This window comes from Mytilus trossulus, chromosome 4, assembly GCF_036588685.1.
Source record: "Mytilus trossulus isolate FHL-02 chromosome 4, PNRI_Mtr1.1.1.hap1, whole genome shotgun sequence".
NCBI lineage: Eukaryota > Metazoa > Mollusca > Bivalvia > Mytilida > Mytilidae > Mytilus > Mytilus trossulus.
In genome coordinates this window covers 28045634-28059708 of record NC_086376.1, presented here as the reverse complement: position 1 = coordinate 28059708, position 14075 = coordinate 28045634, and the positions used below count along the sequence as shown (strand labels likewise).

At 30.7% G+C, this 14075-nt stretch overlaps 1 protein-coding gene across 1 annotated transcript in view; it reads right to left on the bottom strand.

Moving 5' to 3' along the window:
- The window catches only part of LOC134716539 (apolipoprotein(a)-like), an 83663-nt gene that overhangs the window by 58479 nt on the left and 11109 nt on the right, over positions 1-14075 (bottom strand). The window contains exons 2-7 of the mRNA XM_063579548.1: positions 12924-13027; positions 10685-10753; positions 10375-10449; positions 9319-9426; positions 8787-8892; positions 7253-7391 (exon numbers count right to left, since the gene is read on the bottom strand). Coding sequence (XP_063435618.1) covers positions 7253-7391; positions 8787-8892; positions 9319-9426; positions 10375-10449; positions 10685-10753; positions 12924-13027 — 601 coding nt within the window. The remainder of the gene's footprint in view (positions 1-7252; positions 7392-8786; positions 8893-9318; positions 9427-10374; positions 10450-10684; positions 10754-12923; positions 13028-14075) is intronic.

The window sequence follows — 14075 nt, the reverse complement described above, 5'->3', positions numbered from 1 at the left end:
GCCGCATAAATGCATGCCTTAGCTTGTTATATATAGTTATATGCTACATTTATATGAATGCTTAATCTGTTGTTTTAGTTTTGCTTTTTCATATGTTTAGTAAATGCATGTCATAGCTTGTTATAGATACTTATAGATATGCTACAATATGTAATATTATATGCTACATTTGTTGATTTAGTATTGCTTGTTTCATATTATATTTAGTAAATGTATGCTTGAGGTATAGCTTAGTCAATGGGCAGCATTATGGTTAAAACTTGGACATACACAATTACAGAAATGTAAGACAAAATTTTCTTAAACAGTCCAATAAGATTATTACTGAAATTCATGATTACAAATTTTTTAACGCAAGATATAAATCTTTTTACATCTCAACAGTTTAACGGTCAGAACATCCATAGTTTCAAGTAAAATACAATGAAGTTTATATCCTTTATTCATGTATCATTATCACTTAACTCTACATTTCAAAAACAAAAACTTTGGATTTAAACTATACATCAAGCATGCATTTTTAGAGGAAATCACTGTCAGTTTAAGTGAGCTGATATTATATGTTGGTGATTCTTAGATCTCTTTTATCCATCTTTATATTGCCTTGTGTAAGCTTACATTGAGATGTGACTTATAGATGACACCATGCAGTGCTGATGGTGATATAAATTTTAGGCAAGTTTGACCAGATCAGATGAGAGAGCACAAAACAATGGACATTTTGTGGTAATGTGCTTCTTGTTTGATCTCTTCTCTTTTGCCATACTAATCCTGTTCATTATTCAAATGTATAATAGAGTTTACCAATTTGAATATATATTTATGATAAAGGTGTCAAGATAATGACATGTATTACAAATAATGAAGTAGATCAATATACATTAAAGCTTACATATACTAAAAAAATTTAAGTTATCTCCCCTTGACCACAAGTGTAAATCTGCATTAGAATATGAAATATCTTAGTCTTTTAAATGTGCTTCCCTTTAACTTGTTTTTGTTTATTTCATGTATATATTTTATATAAAATATGGACTTTTGTTACTTGGCACATATATGGTATATTTTTGAAGCAAATAGAGCATTATGTAAACAGTCCTGATATCTCAACTAAACCTTTCACTCCTTTGTGTTGGCAGCTATCCACTTTCAATCCTTTGAAGATTTATTATTGTAATGGAGGGTAAAAATATTAAAATAATGTCTCATAATTGTCAAGGACTTCAAATGAGAGAAAAAAGGAGGGATATTTTTAATTATTTGCATTCAAAAGATTTTGATATATATTGTCTTCAAGACACACACTTTGTAGAACAAGATGAAACCCTGATAAGAAACCAGTGGAAAGGTCAATGTATTTTCAATTCTTACGCATCTAATCAACGAGGAGTTGCTATCTTGTTTAAGAATAATTTTGAATATAAAATACACCAAGTTAAAAAAGATGAGGATGGCAATTTGTTGGGATTGGATATTAATATTGAAGAAAAGAGATTTACTCTGATAAATGTGTATGGGCCGAATACTGATAATCCTTGCTTCTATGACAAACTAACAGAAACCATAGACTTTTTTGATAATCAATTGTGTATGATTTGTGGGGACTTTAATCTTGTTCAGAATTTTGACCTAGATACCCATAACTATAAACATATAAATAATCCAAAATCTAGGGATAAAATTTTAGAAATTATAAAATATAAGACTCTTGTGGATCCATTTAGAGAGAGATACCCTGATCTTAAAAGATTTACATGGAGAAAAAAAAATCCATTTAAACAATCACGGTTAGATTTCTTTTTGATCTCTGAAAGCCTTATAGATGACATATGTGATATAAACATTGGCAATAGCTACAGATCTGACCATTCACCAGTAATTTTGACTTTAAAGATAAATGAGTTTATAAAAGGCAGAGGTCTCTGGAAATTCAACAACTCTCTCCTTCAAGATTCTGAATATGTAAAATTAATTAAAAAAACAATTATTAGCACAGTTGAGCAATATGCTGTGCTTGGTTATAACAGAGATGCTTTAAACAGTATTATTGATAATTTTGATATACAATTTACAATCAGTGACCAATTATTTTTTGAAACACTTCTCAATGAGATCAGAGGTAAGACTATTTCTTATTCGACATATATAAAAAGGGAAAGGGTAAAACAGGAAAAAAAACTTACAGAAGAAATACAAAAATTAGAACAAAACACAATCACTGAGGACAATATAAATGTAATAGAGATTAAAAAATGTGAACTTAGAATTTTGCGACAAAACAAGATTAAAGGTCAATATGTTAGGTCAAGAACCCAGTGGATTGAAGAAGGAGAGAGACCAACTAATTATTTTTGTAACCTAGAAACCCAAAATTTTATAAATAAAACAATTAAAAAAATTATTATTAATGATAACACTGTAGTAGAAAATCAAAAAGAAATATTGACGCAAACAAAATTATTTTATGAGAAGCTTTACAGAAGACAAGAGTGTATAAAAGATGTCAATCTATCAGAGGAATTACCATTTCAAACACCTAAACTAAGAGATAATGAAAAAGATTCTTTAGAAGGTAATATTACTTTTAGTGAGTTAACACAAGCATTAAAAAGGATGAAAAATAATAAAAGCCCTGGTTCAGATGGCTTCACAGCAGAATTTTTTTAAGTTTTTTGGATAGATATTGGAAAATTTGTCTTCAGGTCAATAAATGATGCATATGAAATAGGGGAAATGTCTGTCACACAGAAGCAGGGAGTTATTACATGTATCCCAAAGGAAGGTAAATCACGACAGTTTTTAAAAAATTGGCGTCCTATTACCCTTTTAAACTCAACTTATAAATTAGCATCTAGCTGTATAGCAGAGAGAATAAAGTCGGTTCTTAATAAACTAATTAATTCTGACCAAACAGGCTTTATTCCGGGGAGATTTATTGGGGAGAACTGTAGACTTATATACGATATTTTACATTTCACAGAGGAAAATGACATCCCTGGTATATTACTCTTGATTGATTTTGAAAAAGCATTCGACTCTATCTCCTGGTCATTTTTATTTGAGACACTTAAATATTTTAATTTTGGAGAATCCATGATGAACTGGATAAAAACATTTTATAATAATATTTCTTCAACAGTTACTCAAAATTGTTGTCTGTCAGATTTTTTTCGTGTGGAAAGAGGTTGTAGACAAGGAGATCCTTTGTCCCCTTACCTTTTCTTGCTATGTGCAGAAATACTTGGCATTTTAGTCAGAAATAATAATGATATTAAAGGTATTACGATAGATGATACAGAGTTTGTATTGTCTCAATATGCTGATGATACATCACTTATTTTAGATGGATCTCCTTCTTCTTTAGATGCATCCCTCCGTATCTTACAATTCTATGCTGAGATATCAGGACTGAAAATTAACTTAGATAAAACAAATGTTATATGGATAGGAAGTAAAAAACATAGTCAAGATAAAATATGTGTAAAGTGGGGATTGAAATGGGGTTCCAGTACCTTCAAATTATTGGGTATCACTTTTTGTGTTGATTTGGATAGAATGTTAAATCTAAATTATGCTCCTCGAATTCAGGAAATAGAAAGTATTATACAAAAATGGTCAAAACAGTCGCTTACTCCGTTTGGTAAAATAACTATTATAAAATCTTTAATTATATCAAAATTGAATCATCTGTTCTTATCCATACCAAGTCCAGATGAAAATGTACTACAACAACTCAATGGTAAAATTTATGCTTTCATTTGGGATGGTAAACCTGACAAGGTAAACCGGGAGCTCTTATGTCAAGAATACTGCAGAGGTGGCTTAAAAATGATTAATTTAAGAAATTTTATACAAGGACTAAAATTGACCTGGGTTAGAAGATTATTTAATTCAAATTCAAAGTGGGTCAAATTATTTACTGCTACACAAAATATAAATTTTACAGAGTTGGCTTATTTTGGAACAACTAAAAAATTAGATAACGTTTTTTGGAAAGAAGTTATTTGTGCCTGGAAAAACATGTCGAGATTCCGACATCCTCGCTATTTTGAGGAAGTCATATCTTCATCTATCTGGAATAATGAGAACATTAAAATTGATAACGTCAGTGTTTATTATAGAAGTTGGGCACTAAACGGGGTATGGACTGTAAATGACCTTCTAGATGAGCAAGGAAATATATTGTCTTATCAAAATTTTGAACAGCTATATTCTTTTAAACCCACATTTTTACAATTTTATGGTATTAAAGTAGCATTAACACAATGGCTACAATCTATGGGAATCAACACTGAAAGGGAAAAACAACAACAAGCTCTGTTACCTTTTAATATTAACATTTTTTTCAAATCAAACAAAGGTTCAAAAGACATGTATAATATATTAAATCTAGGTGCGATACCAGTTGTAATAGCAGCTGAGCGAAAATGGAAGGGTATATTAAATAAAGCTATAGGGGATTGGAAAAAAATCCATAACTGTGTCACTAAAATTTCAAAAAATACCAAGCTCTGTTGGTTTCAATACCGAATTATTCACCGTATTTTAGGTACTAATACTTTACTTTTAAAGATGAACCGTGTACAGTGTAATTTATGTACATTTTGCAAGGAAGAACCAGAAACCATAGAACACTTATTGTGGGGCTGTCATATTGTAGCAGACATTTGGCACCATCTGAATGCCTGGATTTTTGAAACAACACATATTGAAATTCCACTTAATATAGATATAGTCATGTTTGGTCTTTATGATAACTATAAACTAAATTTTATAAAAAATAAAGTCATTTTACTAGTTAAGTATTTTATATACAGATCAAAGATGCGAGAGGAAAAACCTCATATAGAGGGACTTAAAAACTATATCAAAGAAAATTTGATTTTAGAAAAACATATTTCCTTAAAAAATATGAGTGTGAAAGATTATAACATGTACTGGAACCCCTGGGATAAAATCATTAATTAATTTAATAGTGAACTATTTTATATAGATGTGCCTGAAATGTAATTTCCATTATCACTATATATTTTTTTTGATGAAAATGTTATACTTCATCCATATTTATATCATATCGTATTATAAGTTATTTATTTTTGTTTACTCTTTTTTGCTTGATTATGCTTATTTTTCTTGCTTGCTTTATTATGTGCCACTATAGATAATTTATGTAAATGCCTGTTAATCCATGAATAAAAAAAAATAAATTATAAAAAAAAAAAAAGATCCATTTTGTTACATCTTGTGATCAATTTTATTTGGCATCGCCAATGGCAGTCAGCAGGTGAAAGAACATCAGTTGTTCGACCTGTTAGTCAAATGCGTTTTGTTTAAAAATACTTTTTCATTCTTTGGTCTTTTGGAAAATGTTGTTTGTGCTGTTTTTAGACCCTTCTACAACGAAATTTGCTTTACATGCACACGTATAAAAATTGCGGTTTTTATCCAACACAATCATAGGTTTGAGCGTAGTTTTCAATTTAGACTCGTTTATATTTTTTTGTTTGGGCTTGTATCATATTTTCCCTCCGGTTTATATGATCTGTTCATCCTATATTGACTCTTAAAATTCAAGTCAGGATTTTAAAAATGAGGGTACTTTTTCTAAAAATGAGGGTACTTTTTATATGGCATTCCAAATACCGTTTCGATCCCTAACATCACTGACAGGGATGGGCACGATTACTGACAAATGTAATCGATTAATAATCGATTACATGAAGGATTTTTGTGATTACTCAAATTTTAGTATGAAATCGATTACAATCGATTACTTTGTCATCGATTACTGTCAATTACATACTACAACATTTCAACAAAAAATAATATGAGTAAAACACAACGATATTGCTCAACATTTGTATAGTAGAAATTAAGATCTTTACCAAATGCATCATTCAAAGCATTGTTTCTAAATTATAAGTTAATAGCTGTTTTTAGATCAAATCTCTTGATGAAGATTAGAAATATTTAAAAAATCTTGAAATTTTAACTTTTAAATTAGTGTCAAAGGGATACATGTATCTATTTCTAAAAAGAATTGCTATGCATTGACATTGGTTCATTGTTAAAAGGATTTTGTGTTCTTTTTTAATTTGATTTATATACAAGTATATCATAACATTTAAGAAATCAACTGTTTATCTATTCTAAGCTTTAATTTCAACTCTTATTGAAAATGATATTTTCAGGAAATTTAATACAAATAAGCTTACTCCTTTTAAAAAATGTAGCACAGAACTTAAAGAAAGACAGACACATTTCTTGTTTAAGATATATATTATTATTTGAAATCTATTTTCTTATTTAAATATTAAAGCTCTTATTTGTCAAGAACTATTGACAAGCACATACATCCTTTTGTTTCAAAAGCCAGATATATAGTAAATATAGGATGGGGATCTGGTTACTCATAATGCAGCTTGAGACAATAGATAATAATAAGGCAGTTTCTTAACTCTCAAGTATTGTTGATGCATAATATTTTATCTATACTACAAAGTGATATCAAACATATTTTTCCTCTGAAATAGGTCATTTTTCATCAAACTTTTATTAAAGTAATCGAAATGTAATCGATGATTACATCCAAATTTTTGCTGTAAACGATTAAATTACGATTACATGTAATCGAAAATGTCTTCGATTACAGATTACTGTTGATTACTTGAAAAAAAATGTAATCAATTACAATCGATTACGATGACAGATTACGATTACCCCATCCCTGATCACTGAAGAGGCATTTATTGTCGAAATCTGGATCTGGTGTACTAACAAAATATTTACACCATATGTTTGTGGCATAACATCGTGGCCACAAGTTAAAAAAAAATTCTGTTTAGTATTGATTTTTTTTTTTATTTATACCATTACAATGTAAATAATCACTGTCGTGTACTCATGTTTAAAAAGATGAACCCTGATATACTGAAACAAAACATTTTCTCCATTTCTAAAATACAGATCATTCAAGTAATTTGATTAAAACAACCAAATTCTGTGAATATTTTCCAAATAATCTTTTTCTTTATTTTATTGAGACTATTGTTCTCAATTTTATGAATCTATGTATAAAAAGACATGAAAACATTAGCTAAAGACTTACATGCTCAGCAAAAGAAAAACGAATACACAACAAAATGATGAAAGAAACATATAAATGGTGATGCGACATCGTTTGTAACGTTCATTTTGATAGGATAACGTCACTTATTTTCATCGTATCAATTCATGAATGGTGCAAGTTTACCTGCCACTGTAAAAATTAACGTATGATTTGTGCCCAAGCTCTATTTCTAAAGTAGATGTGTGAGGTTTCCACTGCATACATGTCAAAGTAGCGAATACTTGTATAGCCTGGTTAATTACGTCCCTTGCCACTTGAGTATCTGGAAGAAGACGATCCACAATTATATTATTATATATTGATATAATTATACTGATTAACCTAGCAAAATTACTGTAAGATTTGTAGGGATGTATTCACAATTATGGAGTAAAGACCGGATATTTGCACACGCTTAAGCGGAGTGAGTTGGTAGTAAAATGCCAGCTGCCGAAAACATCAGGATACGTACACTATTGAAACTTCGTGATTAAACCAAAATTTTTAATCAAAATACATTTGACTTCATGGTCAATTCAAAATTAAATTAGAAAAAAACCCAATAAAACTGACTTGTTAAAACGTTATCAATGAACAAAATGAGTAAAAACTATTTTAATATTCCTCACTTGGTACAGGCATATTTTAAGAAAAAATGGATTTTATAATAACTTATCTATTTATTTATTCCAAGTGTGTCATAATTGAAGAAAAGGAAGAAAAAACTTATCTTTAAAAGCCTTGAAACATTTCATTTTTCTTGATCAGACGAAATCCTTGCCTCACCTTCTGATACTGAACGTTTGTATGTTGTGTTAAGATTTAATCTACGCTGATGTCAAGATTCCAATATGATTTGTAGAACAGTTCAATTCCCAATAAATCAATATAAAAATACTGAGATACGTTGAATTATTGCAAACACATACAAAAATAACACATCTAACATGTGATTACAATATTTTACAACCTCCCTCCGCTTCTTATGGTCGTACTTTGGTTATGGCCGTACGTTGACTAGATATACCATAATTTGACCTATAATGTTTTACTTTAACAAATTGGGACTTGGAAGGAGAGTTGTCTCATTGGCACTCGTATCACATCTTCTTATATTTAATTATTTATACATATCTCAATTACCCATTATTTGTCCATGAAACTTAGAACCAAATCACGGAGAAAAGAAAGACAACAATCATCATGAGTTAATAAGCCAAGTCATAATATCCCTGGTCTTTTATGCATGTGTAAACAGTCACAAGATGAACATTACCTAGGGTTTTTGTTGTTATAAAGTCAACATACCTATTTTGAGACACATCACACATGTTTATGATATATATTTTAAAAAATTGTGACGTCAAATGAATATACAACTTTGGTGATGCATTTATTTGATGTGTTTTATCATTTGATTTTGTCATTTGATTAGGGACTTTCCGTTTTGAATTTTCCGCGGAGTTCAGTATTTTTGTGATTTTACTTTTGCATACAAATTTATTGGCCTATTTCGAAAGACAACTTTGTGTAAGGGGTTAGTGACCTTAGTTTTAATCAAGTCAATATTCAAAGCGCAACATCTATATCATATGCAAGTGTTCGACGTTTCTTATATAATATATGATGATAGACATTACATTGGCCAAGTTAGTACTAGATGTTCAAATAAACTCACCTAGACTTGAATCTATTTCATAGGGTACTGTGTGTTTATTCCAAAGACGACCTGTTCTAAATCCTCTTTTAAAAATACCACGACTGTTTATGTCGGTTTCGTTTGACTGGAATTAAAAATTATGTGTTTTTATAATGTTCTTCTCTTTCCTAATTTGACAACCTTCGACCATCTACTAAAAATACATTTTTTCAAGTAATCTGAAGACAGAAGCATGCATGCCATTCAACTAGCTAGCATTGAAAGTAACGCAATACATGAAAAATGATATATGTTTGAATTGTTATATATGGCAGAAAGTAATCAACAACAACCACGATGTATGGGAACCTTATTTTATATAAGCATAAAAAAAAGATCAAAAGTTAAACAATTTTGTCAATATTCAATCTTTTCTCAAACGTGAGTCACTAGTATTGCTGCACATCGTTAGAAGAGAGTTTAAAAATAGTTTGTAATTTTATTTTCGGTCGGCACTAAGAAAAAAAAAGCATAATGTTACATATGCATAACAAATATGCATAACGCTTACATCTTCAGACTCCATGTTTAGCTCCACTTTCTGGGCATGGGTCAATATATGTTTGTCAAAAGCCTCTGCTTTGACATGTTTACTTTCCTCGGGATGGATATGATTAGCCTGCAATAGAAAGCAAAGCAACACTACAAATAGAGATGTAGTGTAATATCATCTTTAAACTAAACAATGTTTGTTAAGCTCTCTTGTGTCTATCACATACAATTACTAATACATATCAGAATAGCGTAAGCAATACTTGGATTTTATAGTATTTGGGTAAATAGAGACAATGTTCCAGTAAGGATATTACCAATGGTATTTCAACTGATCGGGCGGAGCTTACGTTTTAACTTGCATAACGACAGTCTATAGGAAGATGTGTGTGATAAGGATGATGGCCGTTATAAATAATATGATTTTTAATCACCTATCAGTGTCACCAAAAATATATATAAATGAACTGAGTGCATGATATGGGACGAATATATTGACACTTCATTGACGAGTTTATCCAGACATACCTGGCTATAGATGGACTAGTTTTAACCCCGCCCAGTCAAGTGAAATAGATCAAGTAGTAAATGTTATCATTTCATATTGTTATGTATCCTTTGTAAATGAGCTAGCTTTGGCATCAAAATAACGAATCACATGTCACTTGGTGTTTAAGTTCAGTTATTACTGAATGATAAGTAAACAATTTTTAAAATCTGTTTTTTTCTTGTCAGACAAAAACCTTTAGTTTTAATAGTACCTTTTTTCTTTTCTGTTTTTTTTCTCATACATGGAAACAGATTTCTGCGCTCATCGAAAACAAAACTTAAACTTGTTGAAGATTATAGTTATTAACTCCTGTGTCATTAAGTTTCTTGTAAAGAGTTGTCACATGGGCAATCAAACCACGTCTTCTTCTTTTTTTATATTAACCATTTTTCAATTTTAAACTAGAGAGAGATAAGTGTTTGGGTTGTTTTTTTGTGTACCTTGAAGGCATGACAGTTTTAACAGTTAACATTTTCGGTATTCTAATTCAGAAATAAAATACTAAAAGTTAACTAATAGTCGTACCTTAAATTTCCTGTGATTCTTTAAAACCTGGAAGCTCTCAATTAATTCCATATTTTTAGAGTCTGGATCAACATTCTGAAATGCATTTAAAATTACAATTTAATAAATTATTACAGAATCTTTATTTTATTATATTATATCATATTATGAATAATTAACCAATTTGAATACATCTATCCAAATCGTAAAATTCCATGCACATGATGAAAAGATTCCATTTGTAAAAGTTTAAGACTTTAAACAGCTTTCAACATACTGTCCTTAGCTTTCTTTAACTATAAATCATAACAACTTTGTATAAAATATGTACCAGGTCTTCTATGGCCTTTAAATTTTCCTCAGAATCTTTTGGATTGTCTTTCTTTACTGCTGTTGGTGCCTGTCAAAATAATCCATATAAAGAGTAAAATAGTAGTGACTTTCTATATCTTTTGTTTAATTTTGATAATTCTGATATAACTTGTTTTATCTAATACACTTTATTTTGGAATTTTAATTCTCTACAAATTCGTACTTAAGGCTGCCTTTAAAAAAAAATATTCGAGCGTCACTGGTGGGAGTTTTAAGGACGAAACATGTGTCTGCCGTAAATAATGTTCAGCCTGGTATCTATGGTGACTATATTTATTTGTTTTTATTTCCGTATTAAGAGCCGGTCTGAAGTTTATGGAAATAAAATTACATCGTGATGTATCCTTATATGAATGCACACGACTTTTTTCCAGTCTTGATTGTTCTATGTATAGTATTTTGTTGACCTGTTCGACTTTTCATCTATCCTTTGTTTTGCAATTGGGTAGTCTTGTTGTATTCGACTCATGAGTTCTGAATGTCCCTCAGTATTTTCCGTTTATTTTTTTACACACACATATATATAATACGGACTTTTCTTGATGTTGGTATGGCCACTCCTCTACCGGCTATAACGGGAGAGATGGGATGGTATCCGGTTTTTCTTAGTACACAACGTAATGTTATGCGGCTAATGTGCAGGTTGATAAGAATACCTGACTCTCGTTTTTGTCACAAAGTTTTTTATGGGACCAGGAGATTTCTAAACGATACAAAAATAACTGGTTCAACAACGCCACAACCATAATAGAATCGTGTGGACTTAATTAAATTATGACACCCGAGAATGCTTTTAGTTTCTCAATCCATCATGTGTTGGACACTATGAAATACTATTTACAAGACCGTCATCATTTGTCATGGATTGAAAAGGATTCAAATTATGCCAAAACTCAAAACATACAAACTTATGAAAACACAATGCTCGACGGAAGAATATCTGAAAAAATGTCTCTCTAGAAACCAAAGATCAGCTTTGTCAAGAATGCGATGTGAAACGTTTCCCCATAACTTGAAAAGGGGCGTATCAGAATATTCCTGTTGAACGAAGAATATGCAAAATTTGTGACAGTGGTGAAGTAGAAGACGAGCTCCACTGCATGATTAACTGTAAATTGTATTGCGATATCCGTAATGAACTTCTTCAAGAGCTACAAACTTTACAACACAATAACTTCCTGGACCTTTCATCAATTGAAAAACTAAAAGAACTTGTATTTTATTATGTTTTTATATGTTGTGATGTTATGCTATTGTTTCAGAAAAAGGGAGAAGGTTTGGGCCCATTAAAACGTTTAATCCCGCTGCAAATGTTTGCACCTGTCCTAAGTCAGGAATCTGATGTACAGTAGTTGTCGTTTGTTTATGTAATATATACGTGTTTCTCGTTTCTCGTTTTGTTTATATAGATTAGACCGTTGGTTTTCCCGTTTGAATGGTTTTACACTAGTAATTTTGGGGCCCTTTATAGCTTGTTGTTCGGTGTGAGCCAAGGCTCCGTGTTGAAGGCCGTACTTTAACCTATAATGGTTTAATTTATAAATTGTTATTTGGATGGAGAGTTGTCTCATTGGCACTCACACCACATCTTCCTATTTCTATTGTAAATAGTAGTAAAAGTAAAACAGTAACAAAATTTATCATTGACTGTTCAATTTTGAAAAATCAATCTACATAGTGTATATATAAATTACCAAACCTATTTCAGAACATCTGTCCAAGTTGTAAATGCGTTAGATCAATTATTTTATTAATTCTAAAGTAAATGTGTGCCTATAATGAATCAACTGTGCAAATTTCCATCCTTTTTAGTCTTAAACGGTTTCAAATCCGTTCCTATGTTTATAACACTGAAATACCAAACATAAAAACCATTTAAATTGCACAGCAACTACCGTTGCCTTTTAAACTTCGCCGTACATCACAGTGAGTATTTGTGTGAAGTAAGTCTTATCTCTGCTATACTTTTCAATCGTCGTTGCTTTTCTTTAATGTGTTACCGAAGCTCATCATCAAAATTTTAACCATTTCGACTTGTCGTATTGGTTCGCCTCAAAACTTCTGAATTTTTTAATAAAAACAAAATAATATTAAAATGTCATGCGGTATGCTTATGGGTTAGCAATAATTTGTATCGGTGTACAAGTATTGACATAAAACATTTTTTTTATAAAAAGGAATCACCGAAATTGACTTACCGTGTGTTTCCGCCGGTTTTCTATCTCATTTTCTTTTAGCTGGCGTAGTTTGTTGCGTAGTAGTTCTATCAATCGATCATACTTTTCATCTTCATTTCTATAACCTGAAAATACATGTTTAAATATCAGAATTAAAGAAGTAGCTTTATATTCAGTACTAATATAGTACTGTGACAGACCTGTATATGATAAAGCGATTCTGCCTAACAATACCAGGATATGGGTACTTTATTTATTCAATCGGATATTGTGATAATAATACAAACCTGCACGAATAAAAACAATGTCAAAATGTGCAGAATGTAATAATTACTTTGCATGCATGTATAATTACAATGATTTATTTTGATTTGCTGGCAGCAATCTCGCGTCATTCTGATAGTTATCAAAGATACCAGGCTTATAAATAAACTTATCATAGATACCAGGACTAAATATTGTATATACGCCAGACGCCAGACGCGTTTCGTCTACTAAAGACTCATCAGTGACGCTCGAATCCAATTTAGTATGCTAGACGCGCGTTTCGTCTAAATAACACTGATCAGTGACGCTCAGATCAAAATAGTTATAAAGCCAAACAAGTACAAAGTTGAAAAGCATTGAGGACCCAAAATTCCAAAAATTTGTGCCAAATATGGCTTAGGTAATCTATGCCTGAGATTATAAATCCTTAGTATTTTGAAAAATTTAAATTAGTGTAAACAGGAAATTTATAAAAAATATGACCATATAATTAATATTCGTTTCAACACCGAAGTGCTGACTACTTGGCTGGTGATACCCTCGGGGCGAAACGTCCACCACACATTTACTATATCCCCGAGGGTATCACAAGACTAGAAGTCAGTACTTTTTGTGCTGACATGAATTGTTATTGATATGTTTATATTTATAAATTTACTGTTTACAAAATTTAGAATGTTTTGAAATACTAAGTCTTTTTTACCTCAGGCATAGATTACCTTAGCTAATTTTGTCAACACTTTTAGGAATTTTGGTCCTCAATGCTCTTCAACTACGTACTTTATTTGGCCTTTTTAACTTTTTTGGATTCGAGCGTCACTGATGAGTCTTTAGTAGACGAAACGCGAGTCTGGTTTATATAAAATATTTAGTCCTAATATATATGATGAGTTTATTTATCGACCC